The sequence below is a fragment of the Plectropomus leopardus genome, chromosome 15 (assembly GCF_026936395.1).
Source record: "Plectropomus leopardus strain MGB_pleo_1.0 chromosome 15, ASM2693639v1, whole genome shotgun sequence".
NCBI lineage: Eukaryota > Metazoa > Chordata > Actinopteri > Perciformes > Serranidae > Plectropomus > Plectropomus leopardus.
This window is the reverse complement of record NC_142190.1, coordinates 29,841,880-29,862,718: the sequence shown is the minus strand read 5'-3', so window position 1 is coordinate 29,862,718 and position 20,839 is coordinate 29,841,880. Positions and strand designations below refer to the sequence as shown.

Genomic DNA, 20,839 nt, shown 5'->3' with positions numbered 1-20,839 from the left:
TCGATTTACTGTAGGATGACATGACCTCGATCATTTTTGCTGACTTTAAAATTGCCCATTGTGTTAACAAACACAAGTCCAAAACAAAGTAAAACAACACCTAAAAAATGACACGGTACCTTAGCTGTAGTCTGCAGCTGCACTTCCGGAGAGAAAGAGGCGCAGTCCTCAGAGTCGTTAGCTTGCAAACCCCTGGCAAAGAGCCAAGAAGTCTATCATTTGTCGTTTTCCAACAACTTCACCTTCCACTCTATAAAACCAAAAGCAAAATGCCCAGCTCCCAGGCCGTCCTCGGGAGCCGACTGCAGCACACCAGCTGAGTGTTTCTGGAACTCCGCTAAACAAGAGGCATCACTTTGTTTTGTTTTTCTTGGACAAATTTTGCATTACAGTAAATCTGATATTTTCTTACCTGATTTGACACGATGTAGCTGGGAACTAGTGTGGAGTGTAGCGTGATATTCTGTCCATTTTCTTGACCAACAGAGCAAAGACAACAGAACAGCAGGACAACCCAGACAGAACAGAAGTGGACAATGGAGATCACCAAGCCTTTAGAGGACAAACAAACACAAGTTGAAATAAAAGCCAGAAGGGGGACAATTAGAAGACAAAGAGAATTGACATGTCAAGTAATTGAGGATATTGAACAACTTTTGGAAGAAACACAAAGAGAGAGACAGGAAATAGATTACCTGAAGACAAAAACAGAGCAGCAACAGGAGGACAATGGCCGGCTGACAGCTGAAAAGTATGAGCAGGACTTAATAATAAAAAGACTGAGATTACAGATAGAAAATGTTATTGAGAAACTGGAGGAGAGTAAAAATGAAGCCACTCAAGAAAAAATGCAACTACAGAAAATGCAGAATGAAATATATCAAGAGAGGGAAACTCTGGAAAAAAGAAGGAAGGAGCTCATCAATGAGCGGCACAAGTTGGAAATGATCAAGTATGATAAGACAAAAGAACCCACAGAACCCACAGAGCAGATAAAGAGAGAGCAGGAGAGGCTGATGGCAGACAGTCTGCTGAGTCTGATTAACAAAAATAAGAAACTAATGCTCGAAGCAAAGCAGGCAAAAGAACAAATGGAGAAAAACATGGAAAACGTAAAACAAGAGTTAAAGAGAAATAAAAAGCATATTTCACAACATAGAGAACAAATTGAGCACATCAAACATCAAATTGATGAAAATATCAACAAAATGAAGCCAATGTGGAAGAAAATTCAAAGACCCATTGAAATGCAAAAAGGCACAGAGACAGAAAGCAGAGAAAGACAGAAAGAAGAAAAAAACACTTTTGACACCGTGAAGATTAAACTCTGCAGAATCCAGGAAGAAATGGAATATCTTTGGGATGTGATGGAAGATAGTCAACAACAACAGGAAGTAAAAGAGATGCAGGAGCTAAAGACCCCAAGCAGTCAAATGAAAGATGTCACATCTGACTCCAAAAAGCAAAGAGAAGACACAGATGGGAGCATGAAGGCAGCAGAATCAGAGATAAAGGGTGATATGCAGAGGCAAAGACAAGACATAAAGAACAAGTTGGCCCAATTGCAATCTGAAAGAGATGAGATACAAAAAATCAAGGCTGAAATACAGACGGAGAGAGAAAACATTGAGAGAGACAGGCACTTAGCTAAAGCAGAAATGAATGAAATGAAGTGTGTGAGGGAGAACATTGAAAGGGAAAAACAGGAACTGGACGACAAGTTACAGAGAACAAAGAAAGAGATAAGAGAGATGGAAGTGATGAACTCCGAGATTGAAATTAAGAAAAAGGACCTGATGAAACTGATAAGAATGAGCAGGAGAAAGAAGGAAGAGATCGGCAAGATGACAGAAGAGAGTGAACATGGTAAAGACGACACAGACGTGGAGGACAGATTTGATGGGCAGAAGATAAGACTTCAACAAGGTGACAGAACCAGAGATATGACACAACATGAAGAAAAGCAGTTTGAGGAAGGCAACATGGAGACAAGCATTGAGAATGAGGTGAACACTGGCATGAGGAGAGTGATTCTTGACATCGAAGAGATCAGAAAGATGCTGCGCAGGGTGAGAGAAGACACGGAGCAAAGCCGGAGGGACTGCACAGAAGAAAAGAGCCAAATCCAATGGACGAATTTTCAAATGAGAAAAAAGAGACGAGAGCTTGACCACCAGCTGGAGAAGACCTTAAACGAGAAGGACGAGTTAGAAATCATGAAGGTGAAGATACAACAACAGAGGAAGCAGATTGAACAAAAACTGGAAGATACAATTACTACAATTCTGACTGTGGGTGAGATAAAAGCTAGCATAGAAAAAGCTGCTGCAGAGATGAACAACACCAGGGAGGAGATGGTCAAAGCCCAGAAGAAGATGGAGAAAGACAAGGAAGAGGTCAAAAAAATCATGGTGAGTAAATCTTATTTTTCATTCTCTTTGGTCAGTAATAAGCTGTTTCCACATTTTATCACATTATAGCAAATTATCAGATTTTTACCATCACAAAAACACTCGTTCTGGTTTTCATGTGACTCAGCGTTATTTCAGTAAAAACACGTGAAATGACCAAACCCTCGTACACATAACGTGGTGGTGGTGGTGGTTCGATTTGGGCACCAAAATGATTTGGTTAGGCTTAGAAAAGATTGTGCTTTCTGTCAAAATAACTACCTTTATTACGTACGGGACATGAGTATGTTGTAAAGTGAGAGAAGTATACAGTGTTGGGAAGGTTACTTTTTAAAATATACATTCCAATACAGATTACTGAATACATGCACTAAAATGTAATTTGTTACATATTACATTAGATTGCTCAAATTCAATAACATTTTCTAAACACTTTGAATGACTTTTGTAACACTTCAAAATTTGCAGGTACCTTGCACACATTTTCTTTTTATCCTTGCTCAATCCTAGTTTCATGAATCAGCTTTCAAAGCGAGCGACATGAATATATAGAAACACAGCGCTCGGCAAAAGTTCAGCTCAAAACAGCAGTGCTGCGTTGATTGTGGCCAGTTGGAACATTCCAATAGAAAACAACGCAATCAAACTGATGCTCCGTTATGCTGCATTCAGTTAGGATTAGTTACTTATTAGTATTCTGTAACTCCCCGACCCTGGAAGTATGTCACATAACATGATGTCACGACATAAAGGACGTAAGTATGCTGAGTTAAAAGACGTCAACATAACTAGGACTTTTGGTGTCACATGGGACATCAACAGTGGTCATCCACCCATCCACAAAAGCCCATTGCATGATGTTGTTGACCCAGGGAATTTCTTTGTCCACCATAACAAAGGATCCTAATTGACTTTCATTGGCATTGTTTCCGTTGTGCCAGCACGTAATTTCATCACAATTTGTGCCACCACCATACTATGTGATGTTCAGAGGTCAGTCATTTAACGTATTACTGTGAAACGCGCATTAGAAGAATACAAGCCATCATCATTAAATTCAACACTGCAGCGTTAGATCTATGGATTGCACTTCATAAATCATTTATACATTATTTTATACATTATACATTACATATCTATTTTTCTAAACCATAGGTGAGGTGATTTTGTCACAACCATGTTTTGTCCTTTTAAAGATTCCAAGAAAAAAAGGTTCAATTAACTATATAAAAATTCATTAAAAAATCCATCCATCCATCCATTATTATTAAGGAAGTACTCAATGAACATAACCAAGGATGATATTAATGAATTAACTTATTGTCACAGTGAAATTGAGACAAGAAGAGTTTGATTTTTGACTTTCAATAAGAAAAACAATGATAATTCTTTGTTTGTGAAGGATAAGGTGACTTCCATGAAAGCTCAGGTCAGCAAATGGACACTGACAGAATCTGCAATCAAAAGGACTGTTTCAGGGCATTCTTCTGAACTTCAAGAGCCACGGGAAGAAGAGCACACAGATCAGACATTTGAACAGACACAAGAACTGAGTTTTTTTGCAGTGGACGTGAAGGAAGAGCAGAATGTTTTCTTAAAGATGCAGACAGAAATTTGTGAGGAAACGTTAATAGATGATGATCAAACAGAATTAGTGACACGTGTAAGAGAAATGGAAGAAGTGGAGAAGCAGATTTCCGAACTCAGGGAGAGAGAGGAGGAAATAAGGGAGCAAATAATGCATAATAAAGAGAACATGGAAGATAAAAGTCAAGAGATTAAAAGGATCATTATGGAAATAAATGAGCTGCAGAGCCAAAGACCAGATTATGAAAATGGGTTACAAATTACAGTAAGGGAAAGCACTGATGTGTTCAAACATGAGATAGTTAAATATGAAGTTAAACTGCAAAAATATAAGAGTGACAATAAGGTGGAACAAGAAGTTATTGATGATGTTCAGAAGCAAAAGCAAAGTCAGGGGGCAAGAGAAAAAATGCAGACACAAAGTGAGGAGATAGATGGAGGCTCTGCTAAAAAGGACATAGGAAGGGCTGACATACAACAAATTAGGGCAGAGATTTATAAAACACAAGAAATCATGAGACTAGTAAAACTAGAACTTGAAAACCAAGCTGAAAAAAGTGATATTGACAAAGAACAGAAGGAAGACGACAGTGAAGTGGAAGGATTGCTTCAAGACATGAAACGATTCCGAGAGCTTTTGAAAGTTGTACAGACAACAATGAGGCAAAAAGAAATGCATCTGAAAGAAGAAATGAGCAACATGAAAACTGCCTCTAAAAAACAAAAAAGACACCTGGATCAGAGGTTAGAGAAAACTTTGAGAGAGAGAGATGAATTTGATATTTTAAAGATAAAAATGCAGAGGCAAATTGAAGCGACTGAACAGAAGTTGGTGAAAATGGCACAAGTTAAGAGCACTGTAGAGAAACTTGCTGCAAAGACTAGACAGAAAAGTGAAGACATAGAGATTATTATGAAGAAGACTGAAGTCAAACTGAGACAGTTGGAAGATCTGAACGACAAGATTGAGGCTACAAAACAAGAATTAGAAAACACCTATGCCCCAATGTCTAAGAAAAGAGCTGAGCTTGAAAAACTCAAGACTGCAATCAGGCAGAAAAGGAATAGCGAATCTGCCTTAAAAAGTGCTGAAAGGGAAGACATGAAGACACATGACAGTGGTGAAATGGGCAAAGAATTAGAAGAACTGGAAAATGAAATCTTTCGACTCAGATCAGAAAGGGACAACCTGGAGAGGGATATAAAACTAATAATGGACAGTTTGGATCAGAAAAACAATGAAATCAAACAACTGAAAGAGGCTGTGAGTGAGCAAGGGAAACAAAATACTGAGAGACAAGAGATTGAGATGCTGAAACAGCAGATTGAAGTAGAGAGGCAGAATGCTAGAATGGAAAGAAATCAAGCTGAGGAAGAAATGCATGAGATTAACCGTTTAAGGAAGACTATCGAAAAACAAAAGCAGGAGCTTGATGACAAAGTGCAAGTGACCAAAAGAGAAATAAGAGAAATGGAGGCACTGAAGTCAGAGCTGGAAATAAAGAAAAAGGAAAGTGAAAAGATGTTTAGAAAAGCCATGCGAAAAAAGGAGAGGGAAATAAAGTGGAATGACATACAAAGAGAACAGGAAAATTTGAGGAAAGAGACCAACAAGAGAAAAGGATTAGACCGAAGACCTGATCAAGCCATGAGAGAGAAGGATGAGTCAGAAATGTTGAGGATAAAACTGCAAAGGCAGAAAGAGGGGCTGGAGAGGGAGACAATCAAAGACCAGACTGTTTCTATCGAAATATACAGAGAAAACGAAAAACAAAGACGAGAAGATCAAGAAGGGAAAAGCATCAACAAGGAAGTTGAAATGATGCACCGTGGCTCAGAAGCCACAGATTTTAGTGTTGACCTTCAAAACACGAGACAAAGAATTCATGAAAATTTGGAAATGATGAGGAGGGAAATGGAAGTTCTTGAAAATATAAATACTCATTTACAGAAACAAAGAGAAGGGCTCAAAGCAATAGAAGCGGAGAACAGGACTGTAAGAGATAACATGATCCGAATAAAGATGGGCATTGAAAAAATGACAATGCAAACAAAAGCAGAGATGGACGACATGCTCCGCATAAGGGACGATATTCAAACCAAAACACATGGGCTTAAAATCAGATTTGAAGAAGTTAAAAGAGAACGAAGAGAAATGGAAGTGTTGAAGTCTGAGTTGGAGAGCGAAAGAAAAGAAAATCACAAGTTGATCCGAAAAGGCATTCAAAAAGAGGAGGAAGTTAAAAAGATGTTGGCTAAGGTCAAAACAGAGAAAGATGTCCTGAAGAGGGAGAAACAGAAGGGGAAGAAAGAGTTTGAGGAGCGACTGGAAAGGATCAACAGAGAGAGAGATGAATTGGAGATTCTGAAACTGAAGTTGCAAAGGGAACGGGACTGGAGAGTAGGTGAAATACAAGAAAAACAAGGTCTAATGAGAATGTCAAATGTGGAAACTGAAAAGGACATTGCAAAAGAACAGTGGAAGCCAAACACTGGTGAAGAACACAAAGATCTTGAAAAAATTCACACAGAGTTTAAACAAGACAGAGAGGATCTGGACAGAGAAAGTGAGATGATGAAAAAAGAGAAACTGGATTTTGAACTGATGAGGTCAAACATCCTGAAACAAAGCAACAAGTTAAAACAGGCAATAGAAGATATGAAAGAGCAGAGAGAGAAATTAGAAACCACAAAGTCTGAGCTACAAAAGAAGAGAGAACATGCAGACAGTCAGTTTGATGCAATTAATAGGGAAAAAAAAGACATGAACGATCTGACCCTTCAGCTTCAGACAGAAAGAGAAAAGCTTGAGGATGCCATGAACATGATTATCTTGAAACAAGAAGAACAAGAACTCAAGGACAACGAGTTCAAAAGACAAACACAAGAACTGGAAACCAGTAAGAACAGTGTACTGGCAGAAAGAGAAGAATTAGACCTTTTAAGGAAGGATCTCAACAAGAAGAAAGAAGAGGTTGAAGCTGCCATGAACACCATCAGTGATGAGAAAGAGCAACTCACTAAAATGAAGGCTGAATTACTCAGGGAGAGGGAAGGGCTCTCAAATGACGATGAAAGAGCAAAAGAACTGTCTGAGCTGAAAATGAAAACTGATCAGTTAAATATTAAAATGAAAACCATGGAAACTCTGACAGAGAAGCTAAAACATTTAAGTGAAACAACACAAGAAGTTCTAAAAACCAAAATGGAGAAATTAGAACAACACGCTGAAGATGTGCAAAAACTGTGCATTGCATCAGAACAAAAGCAAACAGAACTTGTAGAAGATAAAAACAAGTTATTTGGTTACATTAAAGAGTTTAAAAGGAAAAATCAAGGTTTCATGAACATGATATCAGACATGTCCCAAAGCAGAAATGAAATGGAAGATCAAGGGAAGCCAACTCCTGTTCTGGAAACACAAGATGGTGAAGAACTTAAGACGGAGATGACCCAAGAGGGAGACAATCAGAAAATGATCTACGACTCTATTACCAGAGAGAAACTGCACTTGGAACTGATGAAGTCTGACATCGTTAGACAAAGGGACAAATTAAAACAAGCAATACAAGACATGAAAGATGAAAGAGACAAACTGGAGATTACAAAGTATGAACTCCAAAAGAAGAAAGAACACACAGATAATCAGTTTGATGAGATTCATAGAGACAAAAACAACATTAAAGATCTGACTCTTCAGCTTCAGACAGAGAGAGACAAACTCCAAAATGTCATGAATATGATTATCTTAAAACAAGAAGACCAAGAACACAGGGACGATGAATTCAAAGGACGTACACAAGAACTGGAATCCAGTAGTAACAGTGTACTGGCAGAAATAGAAAAAGCAGAGCTTTTGAGGAAGGATCCAGATGAGACCACAGGAAATGCTGAAACTGCAAGGAACACCAGATGTGGAGAAAGAGAACAAGCCAATCAGATGAAGAGTAGTACTGACATGGACAGACAAATGGTGGAGAATGAAAGTGACAAAAAGGAAGAAGACAAGTCGGAGCTGAAAATAAGAGAAGATCAGCTCTTAGATGAAATAAAGTCGATGGGAACTCTGAGAGAAAAGCTTCAACAGCTGAATGAAAGGATGAGTGAAGATATGAAAAGAAAAATCATCAGAATGGAACAAACCAGTGTAGAAGTACTGAGACTGTTTGGTGTTTTGAAGCAAAACCACGAGGCTCTGGATAAACAGAAAGAAAATATGTCATGGTACACTGAAACACTAGAGAGAGAAAGAGATGGGTTGAAGGATGTGTTGTCAGAAATTGCCATTCAGAGACAAAAAGTTTTCCCCAAACAAGAGAGTTTGTCTGAAAAGACACATCTTAACAAACTGAAGGCAGAGCTGAAGCAAGAGAGAGATAATCTGGACAAACAGAGTCAGATGATAAAAAAAGAAAAGCTAGACTTGGAGCTGATGAGATCTGACATCCTGAAACAAAGTGAAACATTAAAACAAGCAATGCAAGATATAGCAAGGCAAAAAGACAAATTACAAACAACAAAGTCTGAACTACAGGATAAAAAAGAACATGCATACAGTCAGTTTGATGAGATTAATAGAGAGAAAAATATATTGAAAAATCTGACCCTTCAGCTTCAGACAGAAAGAGACAAACTTACGAATGGGATGAAAATGATCATCTTGAAACAAGGAGAACAAGAACTCAAAGATGAGGAGCTCACAAGACAAACAGAGGAACTGGAAACCAGTAAGAACAGTATACTGGCAGAAAGAGAAGAACTGGAACTGTTGAGGAAGGATCTCAACAAGAAGAAAGAAGAGGCTGAAGCTGCCATGAACACCATCATTGTAGAAAGAGAACAAGTCAGTCAGATGAAGAGTAATACTGACATGGACAGACAAATGCTCGAGAAAGAAAAGGACAGACTGGAAGAAGAAAAGTCTGAGCTGAAAATGAGAGAAGATCAGCTCCTGGATAAAATCACATCAATGGAAAATGTTAGGAAAAATTTTCAACAGTTAAATGAAAGGATGAGTGAAGAGATGAAACACAAAATCATGAAACTGGAACAAAACAATAAAGAAGTACTGAGACTGTTTGGTGTTTTGGAGCAAAAGCATGAGGCTCTGGATAAACAGAAAGAAAATATTTCAGGTTACACTGAGATATTAGAGAGAGAAAGGGAAGGGTTGAGGAGTGTGCTGTCAGATGTTGCCACTCATAGACAAGAACTTGAAAATCGACTGAAACAGGAAGCTTTGTTGGAAATGACACATCTTATCAAACTGAAGGCAGAGCTGAAGCAAGACAGAGAGAATCTGGACAGAGAGAGTGAGATCATGAATAAAGAAAAATTGGACTTGGAGCTGATAAGGTCTGACATCCTGACACAAAGTGACACATTAACACAAGCTATACAAGATCTAAAAGAGGAAAGAGACACTTTAAAAGTCAAAATGTCAAAGTTACAAAGGAAGACAGAAGATGCAGAGAGTCAGTTGGATGCGATTAATACAGAGAAAATCAACATTAAAGATCTGACCCTTCAGCTTCAGACAGAAAGAGACAAACTTAAGAATGCCATGAACATGATTAACTTAAAAAGAGAAGAACAAGACCTCAAAGATGAGGAGCTCACAAGACAAACACAGGAACTGGAAACCAGTAAGAACAGTATACTGGCAGAAAGAGAAGAACTGGAACTGTTGAGGAAGGATCTCAACAAGAAGAAAGAAGAGGCTGAAGCTGCCATGAACACCGTTAGAGGTGAAAGAGAACAAGTCACTAAAATGAAGGCTGAAGTTAACAGGGAGAGGGAACTGATTTCAAATGATGATGAAAGAGCAAAGGAACTTTCTGAGCTGAACATTAAAGTGGATCAACTGAATAGCAAAATGAAATTTATGGAAACACTTAGAGCAAAACTCAAACATTTCAATGAAACAACACAAGAAGTTCTGAAATCAAAAATGGAGAAATTAGTACGACACACTGAAGATGTGCAAACATTGTGCATCGCATTGGAACAAAAGCAAACAGAACTTGATGAAGACAAAAACAAGTTACCTGGTTACATACAAGAGCTCAAAAGAGAAAAACAAGGCCTGATCACAATGATATCAGATATGTTCCAATCAAATGAAATGGAAGATCAGGGAAAGATAAAGCCTGTATTTCAAAGACAAGAGGGTGAAAAACTTGAGACAGAGATGCCCCGAGACAGAGAGGATCAGAAAAGTATGTATGACATTATCAAAAAAGACAAACTGGAATTGGAGATGATGAAATCTGACCTCCTGAAACAAAGAGACACATTAAGACAAGCAATACAGCATATGGAAGCAGAAAGAGACAATCTGCTTATCACAAAGTCTGAGCTACAAAAGAAGAAAAAACATGCAGAAAGTCAGTTTGATGAGATTGATAGAGAGAAAAGAAATATTAAAGATCTGACCCTTCAGCTTCAGACAGAAAGAGACAAACTTAAGAATGCCATGAACATGATTAACTTAAAAAGAGAAGAACAAGAACTCAAAGATGAGGAGCTCACAAGACAAACAGAGGAACTGGAAACCAGTAAGAACAGTATACTGGCAGAAAGAGAAGAACTGGAACTGTTGAGGAAGGATCTCAACAAGAAGAAAGAAGAGGCTGAAGCTGCCATGAACACCATCATTGTAGAAAGAGAACAAGTCACTAAACTGAAGGCTGAAGTTAACAGGGAGAGGGAACTGATTTCAAATGATGATGAAAGAGCAAAGGAACTTTCTGAGCTGAACATTAAAGTGGATCAACTGAATAGCAAAATGAAATTTATGGAAACACTTAGAGCAAAACTCAAACGTTTCAATGAAACAACACAAGAAGTTCTAAAAAACAATATAGAAAAGTTAACACAACAAATGGAAGCTGTACAAAAACTGTGCTTTGTGTTGGAGCAAAAACAAACAGAACTCCATGAAGGCAAAAACAAGTTGCCTGGTTACATTCAGAGGTTCGAAAGAGAAAAACAAGGTCTTCTTACAATGACATCAGCAATGCCGCTTAGAAGAAATGACATAGAAGATCAAGGGATGATAATGGCTGCTTTGAAAACACAAGATGGTGAAGAACTTAAGACAGAGATGACCCAAGAACAAGAGGGTCAAAAAAGTGTCCATGACATTATGATCAAAGAGAACCTGGACTTGAAGCTGATTCAGCCTGATACGAAGGAGCAAATTCATCTCTTAGAACAAAATATTCAAGAACTGAAAGGCAGAAATGATGCGCTTCAGATGACAATGTCTCAGCTAAAAGGCTGGATAGAGAGCATCAACAGCTTCCTTGATGAAATAAACAGTGAAAGAAATAACTTTAGAGAGACGGCCCTTCAGGTTCAGTCAGAAAAGAACAAACTTCAGAATGTTGTGAACTTTATTACTTTGAAACAAAAAGAACTATGTCTCAAAGATGAAGAAATCAAAGGTCAAACACAAGAACTGGAAAACAACAGAAGCATGTTACTGGCAGAAAGACAAGAACTGGAACTTCTGAGGAAGGATCTGAAAAATAAGAAGGAAGAGGTTGAAGCTGCCGCAAAATCTATCAGTAAAGAGAGAGAACAAGTCAGCCGCATGAGAAGTAGTGCTGACGTGGAAAGACAAATGCTTAAGAAAGAAAAGGACAGACTGGAAGGGGAAAGGTCTAATCTGGAAACAAGGGAAGAACAACTTTTGGGTAATATCAAATCAATGGAAAAACACGAAGAACAAGAACTCAAAGATGAGGAGCTCACAAGACAAACACAGGAACTGGAAACCAGTAAGAACAGTATACTGGCAGAAAGAGAAGAACTGGAACTGTTGAGGAAGGATCTCAACAAGAAGAAAGAAGAGGCTGAAGCTGCCATGAACACCATCATTGTAGAAAGAGAACAAGTCAGTCAGATGAAGAGTAATACTGACATGGACAGACAAATGCTCGAGAAAGAAAAGGACAGACTGGAAGAAGAAAAGTCTGAGCTGAAAATGAGAGAAAATCAACTCTTGGATAAAATCAAATCAATGAAAACCTTGAAGGACCATCTACAACAGCTGAATGAAAGGATGAGTGAAGATGTGAAAAAAACAAATCATCAGACTGGAACAAAACAATAAAGATATACTCAAGCTGTACACTGAATTGAAACAAAAACTTGAAGATCTAGATGTAAAACGAGAAAATATTATTCTCAAAACTGACCGACTGCAGCAGGAAAAGAAAAATCTGACAAGTATTCTGTCAGAGATGATCATCCAGAGAGAAAACAAGGAAAATCAATGGAAGCAGAAGTTTCAGTTGGAAAAACAATATCTTGACAATCTGAGGGCAGAGCTGAAGCAAGACAGAGAGGATCTGGACAGAGAGAGAGAGATGGTGATCAAGGGGAAACTGGACTTGGAGCTGATGAGGTCTGAAATCCTGAAACAAGCTGACACATTAAAACAAGCAATCCAAGATATTAAAGACAACAGAGAAAAATTAGAAATCACAAAGTCTGAGCTACAGAAGAAGAAAGAACGTGCAGACAGTCAGTTTGATGAGATTGAAAGAGAGAAAAGCAACATTAAAGATCTGACCCTTCAGCTTCAGACAGAAAGAGACAAACTTAAGAATGCCATGAACATGATTAACTTAAAAAGAGAAGAACAAGACCTCAAAGATGAGGAGCTCACAAGACAAACACAGGAGCTGGAAACCAGTAAGAACAGTATACTGGCAGAAAGAGAAGAACTGGAACTGTTGAGGAAGGATCTCAACAAGAAGAAAGAAGAGGCTGAAGCTGCCATGAACACCATCATTGTAGAAAGAGAACAAGTCAGTCAGATGAAGAGTAATACTGACATGGACAGACAAATGCTCGAGAAAGAAAAGGACAGACTGGAAGAAGAAAAGTCTGAGCTGAAAATGAGAGAAGATCAGCTCCTCAATAAAATCAAATCAATGAAAACCTTGAAGGACCATCTACAACAGCTGAATGAAAGGATGAGCGAAGATGTGAAAAACAGGATGGTAAGAGTGGAACAAAGCACTGAAGATGTGCTAAAGCTGTACACGGTATTAGAAGAAAAACTTGTGGCTCTAGGTGAACAGCAAGAAAACATCATTCATAACACTGAGCTGTTCAAGCAGGAAAAGAAAAACCTGACAAGTGTAGTGTCAGAGATGATCATCCAGGGAAAAGACAGGGAAAATCAATGGAAGCAGAAATTTGATTTGGAGAAACAATATCTTGAAAATCTTGAGGCAGAGCTGAAGCACAGCAGAGAGAAACTGGACAGAGAGAATGAGATGATGAACATAGAGAAACTGGACTTGGAGCTGATGAAGTCTGACATCCTGAAACAAAGTGACACATTAAAACAAGCCCTACAAGATGTGAAGGAGGAAAGAGATAAAATGGACATCACAAAGTCTGAGCTACAAAAGAAGAAGGAACATTTAGACAGTCAGTTTGATGTGATTAACAGAGAAAAACACAACATTAAAGATCTGACCCTTCAGCTTCAGACAGAAAGAGACAAACTTGACAATGTCATTAATGCAATTGTCTTAAAACAGAAAGAGCAAAAAGTCAAGGACCATGAGTTCAAAAGACAAACAGAAGAACTGGAAACCAGTAAAAACAGTTTATTGAAAGAAAGAGAAGAACTGGAACTTTTAAGGAAGGATCTCAACAAGAGGACAGAGGAGGTTGAAGCTGCCATGAACACCATCAGTGGACAAAGAGAACAAATCAGTCAGATGAAGAAGAGTACTGACATGGACAGAGAAATGCTCGAGAAAGAAAAGGACAGACTGGAAGAAGAAAAGTCTGAGCTGAAAATGAGAGAAGATCAGCTCCTGGATAAAATCACATCAATGGAAAATGTTAGGAAAAATTTTCAACAGTTAAATGAAAGGATGAGTGAAGAGATGAAACACAAAATCATGAAACTGGAACAAAACAATAAAGAAGTACTGAGACTGTTTGGTGTTTTGGAGCAAAAGCATGAGGCTCTGGATAAACAGAAAGAAAATATTTCAGGTTACACTGAGATATTAGAGAGAGAAAGGGAAGGGTTGAGGAGTGTGCTGTCAGATGTTGCCACTCATAGACAAGAACTTGAAAATCGACTGAAACAGGAAGCTTTGTTGGAAATGACACATCTTATCAAACTGAAGGCAGAGCTGAAGCAAGACAGAGAGAATCTGGACAGAGAGAGTGAGATCATGAATAAAGAAAAATTGGACTTGGAGCTGATAAGGTCTGACATCCTGACACAAAGTGACACATTAACACAAGCTATACAAGATCTAAAAGAGGAAAGAGACACTTTAAAAGTCAAAATGTCAAAGTTACAAAGGAAGACAGAAGATGCAGAGAGTCAGTTGGATGCGATTAATACAGAGAAAATCAACATTAAAGATCTGACCCTTCAGCTTCAGACAGAAAGAGACAAACTTAAGAATGCCATGAACATGATTAACTTAAAAAGAGAAGAACAAGACCTCAAAGATGAGGAGCTCACAAGACAAACACAGGAACTGGAAACCAGTAAGAACAGTATACTGGCAGAAAGAGAAGAACTGGAACTGTTGAGGAAGGATCTCAACAAGAAGAAAGAAGAGGCTGAAGCTGCCATGAACACCATCATTGTAGAAAGAGAACAAGTCACTAAAATGAAGGCTGAAGTTAACAGGGAGAGGGAACTGATTTCAAATGATGATGAAAGAGCAAAGGAACTTTCTGAGCTGAACATTAAAGTGGATCAACTGAATAGCAAAATGAAATTTATGGAAACACTTAGAGCAAAACTCAAACGTTTCAATGAAACAACACAAGAAGTTCTAAAAAACAATATAGAAAAGTTAACACAACAAATGGAAGCTGTACAAAAACTGTGCTTTGTGTTGGAGCAAAAACAAACAGAACTCCATGAAGGCAAAAACAAGTTGCCTGGTTACATTCAGAGGTTCGAAAGAGAAAAGCAAGGTCTTCTTACAATGACATCAGCAATGCCGCTTAGAAGAAATGACATAGAAGATCAAGGGATGATAATGGCTGCTTTGAAAACACAAGATGGTGAAGAACTTAAGACAGAGATGACCCAAGAACAAGAGGGTCAAAAAAGTGTCCATGACATTATGATCAAAGAGAACCTGGACTTGAAGCTGATTCAGCCTGATACGAAGGAGCAAATTCATCTCTTAGAACAAAATATTCAAGAACTGAAAGGCAGAAATGATGCGCTTCAGATGACAATGTCTCAGCTAAAAGGCTGGATAGAAAGCATCAACAGCTTCCTTGATGAAATAAACAGTGAAAGAAATAACTTTAGAGAGACGGCCCTTCAGGTTCAGTCAGAAAAGAACAAACTTCAGAATGTTGTGAACTTTATTACTTTGAAACAAAAAGAACTATGTCTCAAAGATGAAGAAATCAAAGAGCAAACACAAGAACTGGAAAACAACAGAAGCATGTTACTGGCAGAAAGACAAGAACTGGAACTTCTGAGGAAGGATCTGAAAAATAAGAAGGAAGAGGTTGAAGCTGCCGCAAAATCTATCAGCAAAGAGAGAGAACAAGTCAGCCGCATGAGAAGTAGTGCTGACGTGGAAAGACAAATGCTTAAGAAAGAAAAGGACAGACTGGAAGGGGAAAGGTCTAATCTGGAAACAAGGGAAGAACAACTTTTGGGTAATATCAAATCAATGGAAAAACACGAAGAACAAGAACTCAAAGATGAGGAGCTCACAAGACAAACACAGGAGCTGGAAACCAGTAAGAACAGTATACTGGCAGAAAGAGAAGAACTGGAACTGTTGAGGAAGGATCTCAACAAGAAGAAAGAAGAGGCTGAAGCTGCCATGAACAAGATTGGTGTAGAAAGAGAACAAGTCAGTCAGATGAAGAAGAGTACTGACATGGACAGACAAATGCTCGAGAAAGAAAAGGACAGACTGGAAGAAGAAAAGTCTGAGCTGAAAATGAGAGAAAATCAACTCTTGGATAAAATCAAATCAATGAAAACCTTGAAGGACCATCTACAACAGCTGAATGAAAGGATGAGCGAAGATGTGAAAAACAGGATGGTAAGAGTGGAACAAAGCACTGAAGATGTGCTAAAGCTGTACACGGTATTAGAAGAAAAACTTGTGGCTCTAGGTGAACAGCAACATAACTTGGTTCGTAACACTGAGCTGTTAGAGCAGGAAAAGGAAAATCTGACAAGTATACTGTCAGAGATGATCATCCAGAGGAAAGAAAAGGAAAATCAATGGAAGCAGAAGTTTGAGTTGGAAAAACAATATCTTGAAAATCTGAGGGCAGAGCTGAAGCAAGACAGAGAGGATCTGGATAGAGAGAGAGATTTTAGGAACAAAGAGGAAGTGGACTTGGAGCTGATGAAGGCTGACATCCTGAAACAAAGTGACACATTAAAACAAGCCCTACAAGATGTTAAAGAGGAACGAAACAAATTAGAAATCACAAAGTCTGAGCTACAGATAAAGAACGTACATACAAACAGTCAGTTTGATGAGATTGAAAGAGAGAAAAGCAACATTAAAGATCTGACCCTTCAGCTTCAGACAGAAAGAGACAAACTTAAGAATGCCATGAACATGATTAACTTAAAAAGAGAAGAACAAGACCTCAAAGATGAGGAGCTCACAAGACAAACAGAGGAGCTGGAAACCAGTAAGAACAGTATACTGGCAGAAAGAGAAGAACTGGAACTGTTGAGGAAGGATCTCAACAAGAAGAAAGAAGAGGCTGAAGCTGCCATGAACACCATCATTGTAGAAAGAGAACAAGTCAGTCAGATGAAGAGTAATACTGACATGGACAGACAAATGCTCGAGAAAGAAAAGGACAGACTGGAAGAAGAAAAGTCTGAGCTGAAAATAAGAGAAGATCAGCTCCTCAATAAAACCATGTCAATGGAAACTGTCAGGAAAAAACTACAACAGCTGAATGAAAGGATGAGTGAAAACAATGAAAAGCAAAATCAAGAGACTGGAACAAAACACTGAAGAAGTACTAAGACTGTTCAGCGTTTTGGAACAAAAGCACAGAGATCTGGACAAACAAGAAGAACATCTGTCAGGTTATGCTACGAAATTAGAGAGAGAAAGAGAAGGGTTGCAGTGTGTGTTTTCAGACATTGTCGTTCAGAGACAAGAACTTGAAAATCAACTGAAACTAGAGGTGTTGCTGGAAAACAAACATCTTATCAAACAGAAGGCAGAGCTGAAGCAAGAGAGAGAAAGTCTGGATAGAGAGAATGAGATGATGAACATAGAGAAACTGGACTTGGAGCTGGTGAGGTCTGACATCTTGAAACAAAGTGACACATTAAAACAAGCCCTACAAGATGTTAAAGAGGAAAGACACAAAATAAATATCACAACATCTGAGCTGCAAAAGAAGAAAGAAGATGCACACAGTCAGATTGATGAGATTACCAGAGAGAAAAGCAACATTAAAAATCTGGCCACTCAGTTTCAGACAGAAAGAGACAAACTTAAGAATGCCATGAACATGATTATCTTAAAAAGAGAAGAACAAGACCTCAAAGATGAGGAGCTCACAAGACAAACACAGGAGCTGGAAACCAGTAAGAACAGTATACTGGCAGAAAGAGAAGAACTGGAACTGTTGAGGAAGGATCTCAACAAGAGGACAGAGGAGGTTGAAGCTGCCATGAACACCATCATTGTAGAAAGAGAACAAGTCAGTCAGATGAAGAGTAATACTGACATGGACAGACAAATGCTCGAGAAAGAAAAGGACAGACTGGAAGAAGAAAAGTCTGAGCTGAAAATGAGAGAAGATCAGCTCCTCAATAAAACCATGTCAATGGAAACTGTCAGGAAAAAACTACAACAGCTGAATGAAAGGATGAGTGAAGAGATGAAACACAAAATCATGAAACTGGAACAAAACAATAAAGAAGTACTGAGACTGTTTGGTGTTTTGGAGCAAAAGCATGAGGCTCTGGATAAACAGAAAGAAAATATTTCAGGTTACACTGAGATATTAAAGAGAGAAAAGAAAAACCTGACAAGTGTAGTGTCAGAGATGATCATCCAGGGAAAAGACAGGGAAAATCAATGGAAGCAGAAATTTGATTTGGAGAAACAATATCTTGAAAATCTTGAGGCAGAGCTGAAGCACAGCAGAGAGAAACTGGACAGAGAGAATGAGATGATGAACATAGAGAAACTGGACTTGGAGCTGATGAAGTCTGACATCCTGAAACAAAGTGACACATTAAAACAAGCCCTACAAGATCTAAAGGAGGAAAGAGACACTTTAAAAAGGACATCAAAATGTCAAAGTTACAAAGGAAGACAGAAGATGCAGACAGTCAGTTTGATGTGATTAACAGAGAAAAACACAACATTAAAGATCTGACCCTTCAGCTTCAGACAGAAAGAGACAAACTTGACAATGTCATTAATGCAATTGTCTTAAAACAGAAAGAGCAAAAAGTCAAGGACCATGAGTTCAAAAGACAAACAGAAGAACTGGAAACCAGTAAAAACAGTTTATTGAAAGAAAGAGAAGAACTGGAACTTTTAAGGAAGGATCTCAACAAGAGGACAGAGGAGGTTGAAGCTGCCATGAACACCATCAGTGGACAGAGAGAACAAATCAGTCAGATGAAGAAGAGTACTGACATGGACAGACAAATGCTCGAGAATGAAAAGGACAAAATGGAAGAAGAAAAGTCTGAGCTGAAAATGAAAGAAGACACACTCTTGGATAAAATCGCATTAATGGAATCTGTCTGGAAAAATCTTCAACAGCTAAATGAAAGGATGAGTAAAGACATGAAAAGCAAAATCAAGAGACTGGAACAAAACACTGAAGAAGTACTAAGACTGTTCAGCGTTTTGGAACAAAAGCACAGAGATCTGGACAAACAAGAAGAACATCTGTCAGGTTATGCTACGAAATTAGAGAGAGAAAGAGAAGGGTTGACAAGTATACTGTCAGACATGATCATCCAGAGACAAGAACTTGAAAATCAACTGAAACTAGAGGTGTTGCTGGAAAACAAACATCTTATCAAACAGAAGGCAGAGCTGAAGCAAGAGAGAGAAAGTCTGGATAGAGAGAGTGAGTTGTTGAACAAAGAGAAAGCAGAGTTGGAGCTGGTGAGGTCTGACATCTTGAAACAAAGTGACACATTAAAACAAGCCCTACAAGATGTTAAAGAGGAAAGACACAAAATAAATATCACAACATCTGAGCTGCAAAAGAAGAAAGAAGATGCACACAGTCAGATTGATGAGATTGAAAGAGAGAAAAGCAACATTAAAAATCTGGCCACTCAGTTTCAGTCAGAAAGAGACAAACTTAAGAATGCCATGAACATGATTATCTTAAAAAGAGAAGAACAAGACCTCAAAGATGAGGAGCTCACAAGACAAACACAGGAACTGGAAACCAGTAAGAACAGTATACTGGCAGAAAGAGAAGAACTGGAACTGTTGAGGAAGGATCTCAACAAGAAGAAAGAAGAGGCTGAAGCTGCCATGAACACCATCATTGTAGAAAGAGAACAAGTCAGTCAGATGAAGAGTAATACTGACATGGACAGACAAATGCTCGAGAAAGAAAAGGACAGACTGGAAGAAGAAAAGTCTGAGCTGAAAATGAGAGAAAATCAACTCTTGGATAAAATCAAATCAATGAAAACCTTTAAGGACCATCTACAACAGCTGAATGAAAGGATGAGCGAAGATGTGAAAAACAGGATGGTCAGACAGGAACAAAACAATGAAGAACTACTAAAGCTGTTCAGTGTTTTAGAAGAAAAGCATGAGGATCTGGATAAACAGAAACATAACTGTTCGTAACACTGAGATATTAGAGCAGGAAAAGGAAAATCTGACAAGTATACTGTCAGAAATGATCATTCAGAGGAAAGAAATTGAAAATCAATGGAAGCAGGAGTTTGAGTTGGAAAAACACATATCTTGAAAATCTGAGGGCAGAGCTGAAGCAAGACAGAGAGGAGCTGGATAGAGAGCGTGATTTTAGGAACAAAGAGGAAGTGGACTTGGAGCTGATGAAGGCTGACATCCTGAAACAAAGTGACACATTAAAACAAGCTTTACAAGATGTTAAAGAGGAAAGAAACAAATTAGAAATCACAAAGTCTGAACTTCAAATGAAGAAGGAAGATACAAACAGTCAGTTTGATGAGATCAGTGAAAGAGAGAAAAGCAACATTAAAGATCTGACCCTTCAGCTTCAGACAGAAAGAGACAAACTTAAGAATGCCATGAACATGATTATCTTAAAAAGAGAAGAACAAGACCTCAAAGATGAGGAGCTCACAAGACAAACACAGGAGCTGGAAACCAGTAAGAACAGTATACTGGCAGAAAGAGAAGAACTGGAACTGTTGAGGAAGGATCTCAACAAGAAGAAAGAAGAGGCTGAAGCTGCCATGAACACCATCATTGTAGAAAGAGAACAAGTCAGTCAGATGAAGAGTAATACTGACATGGACAGACAAATGCTCGAGAAAGAAAAGGACAGACTGGAAGAAGAAAAGTCTGAGCTGAAAATGAGAGAAGATCAGCTCCTGGATAAAATCACTGCAATGGAAAATGTTAGGAAAAATTTTCAACAGTTAAATGAAAGGATGAGTGAAGAGATGAAACACAAAATCATGAAACTGGAACAAAACAATAAAGAAGTACTGAGACTGTTTGGTGTTTTGGAACAAAGGCATGAGGCTCTGGATAAACAGAAAGAAAATATTTCAGGTTACACTGAGATATTAGAGAGAGAAAGAGAAGGGTTGAGGAGTGTGCTGTCAGATGTTGCCATTCAGA

At 38.4% G+C, this 20,839-nt stretch overlaps 1 protein-coding gene across 1 annotated transcript; it reads left to right on the top strand.

Moving 5' to 3' along the window:
* The first annotated feature begins 12,106 nt into the window (after positions 1-12,106).
* On the top strand, positions 12,107-17,158 carry LOC148187347 (uncharacterized). Its single transcript, XM_088088427.1, has one exon. The coding sequence runs from the start codon at positions 12,248-12,250 to the stop codon at positions 17,015-17,017; it is 4,770 nt and encodes a 1,589-aa protein (XP_087944553.1). The 5' UTR covers positions 12,107-12,247; the 3' UTR covers positions 17,018-17,158.
* The last annotated feature ends 3,681 nt before the right edge of the window (positions 17,159-20,839 follow it).

Bases quoted from the DNA above. Each gene is read 5' to 3' on its own strand.
- LOC148187347 (XM_088088427.1), top strand. From the start codon at position 12,248: ATGATCATCCAGAGAGAAAACAAGGAAAATCAATGGAAGCAGAAGTTT.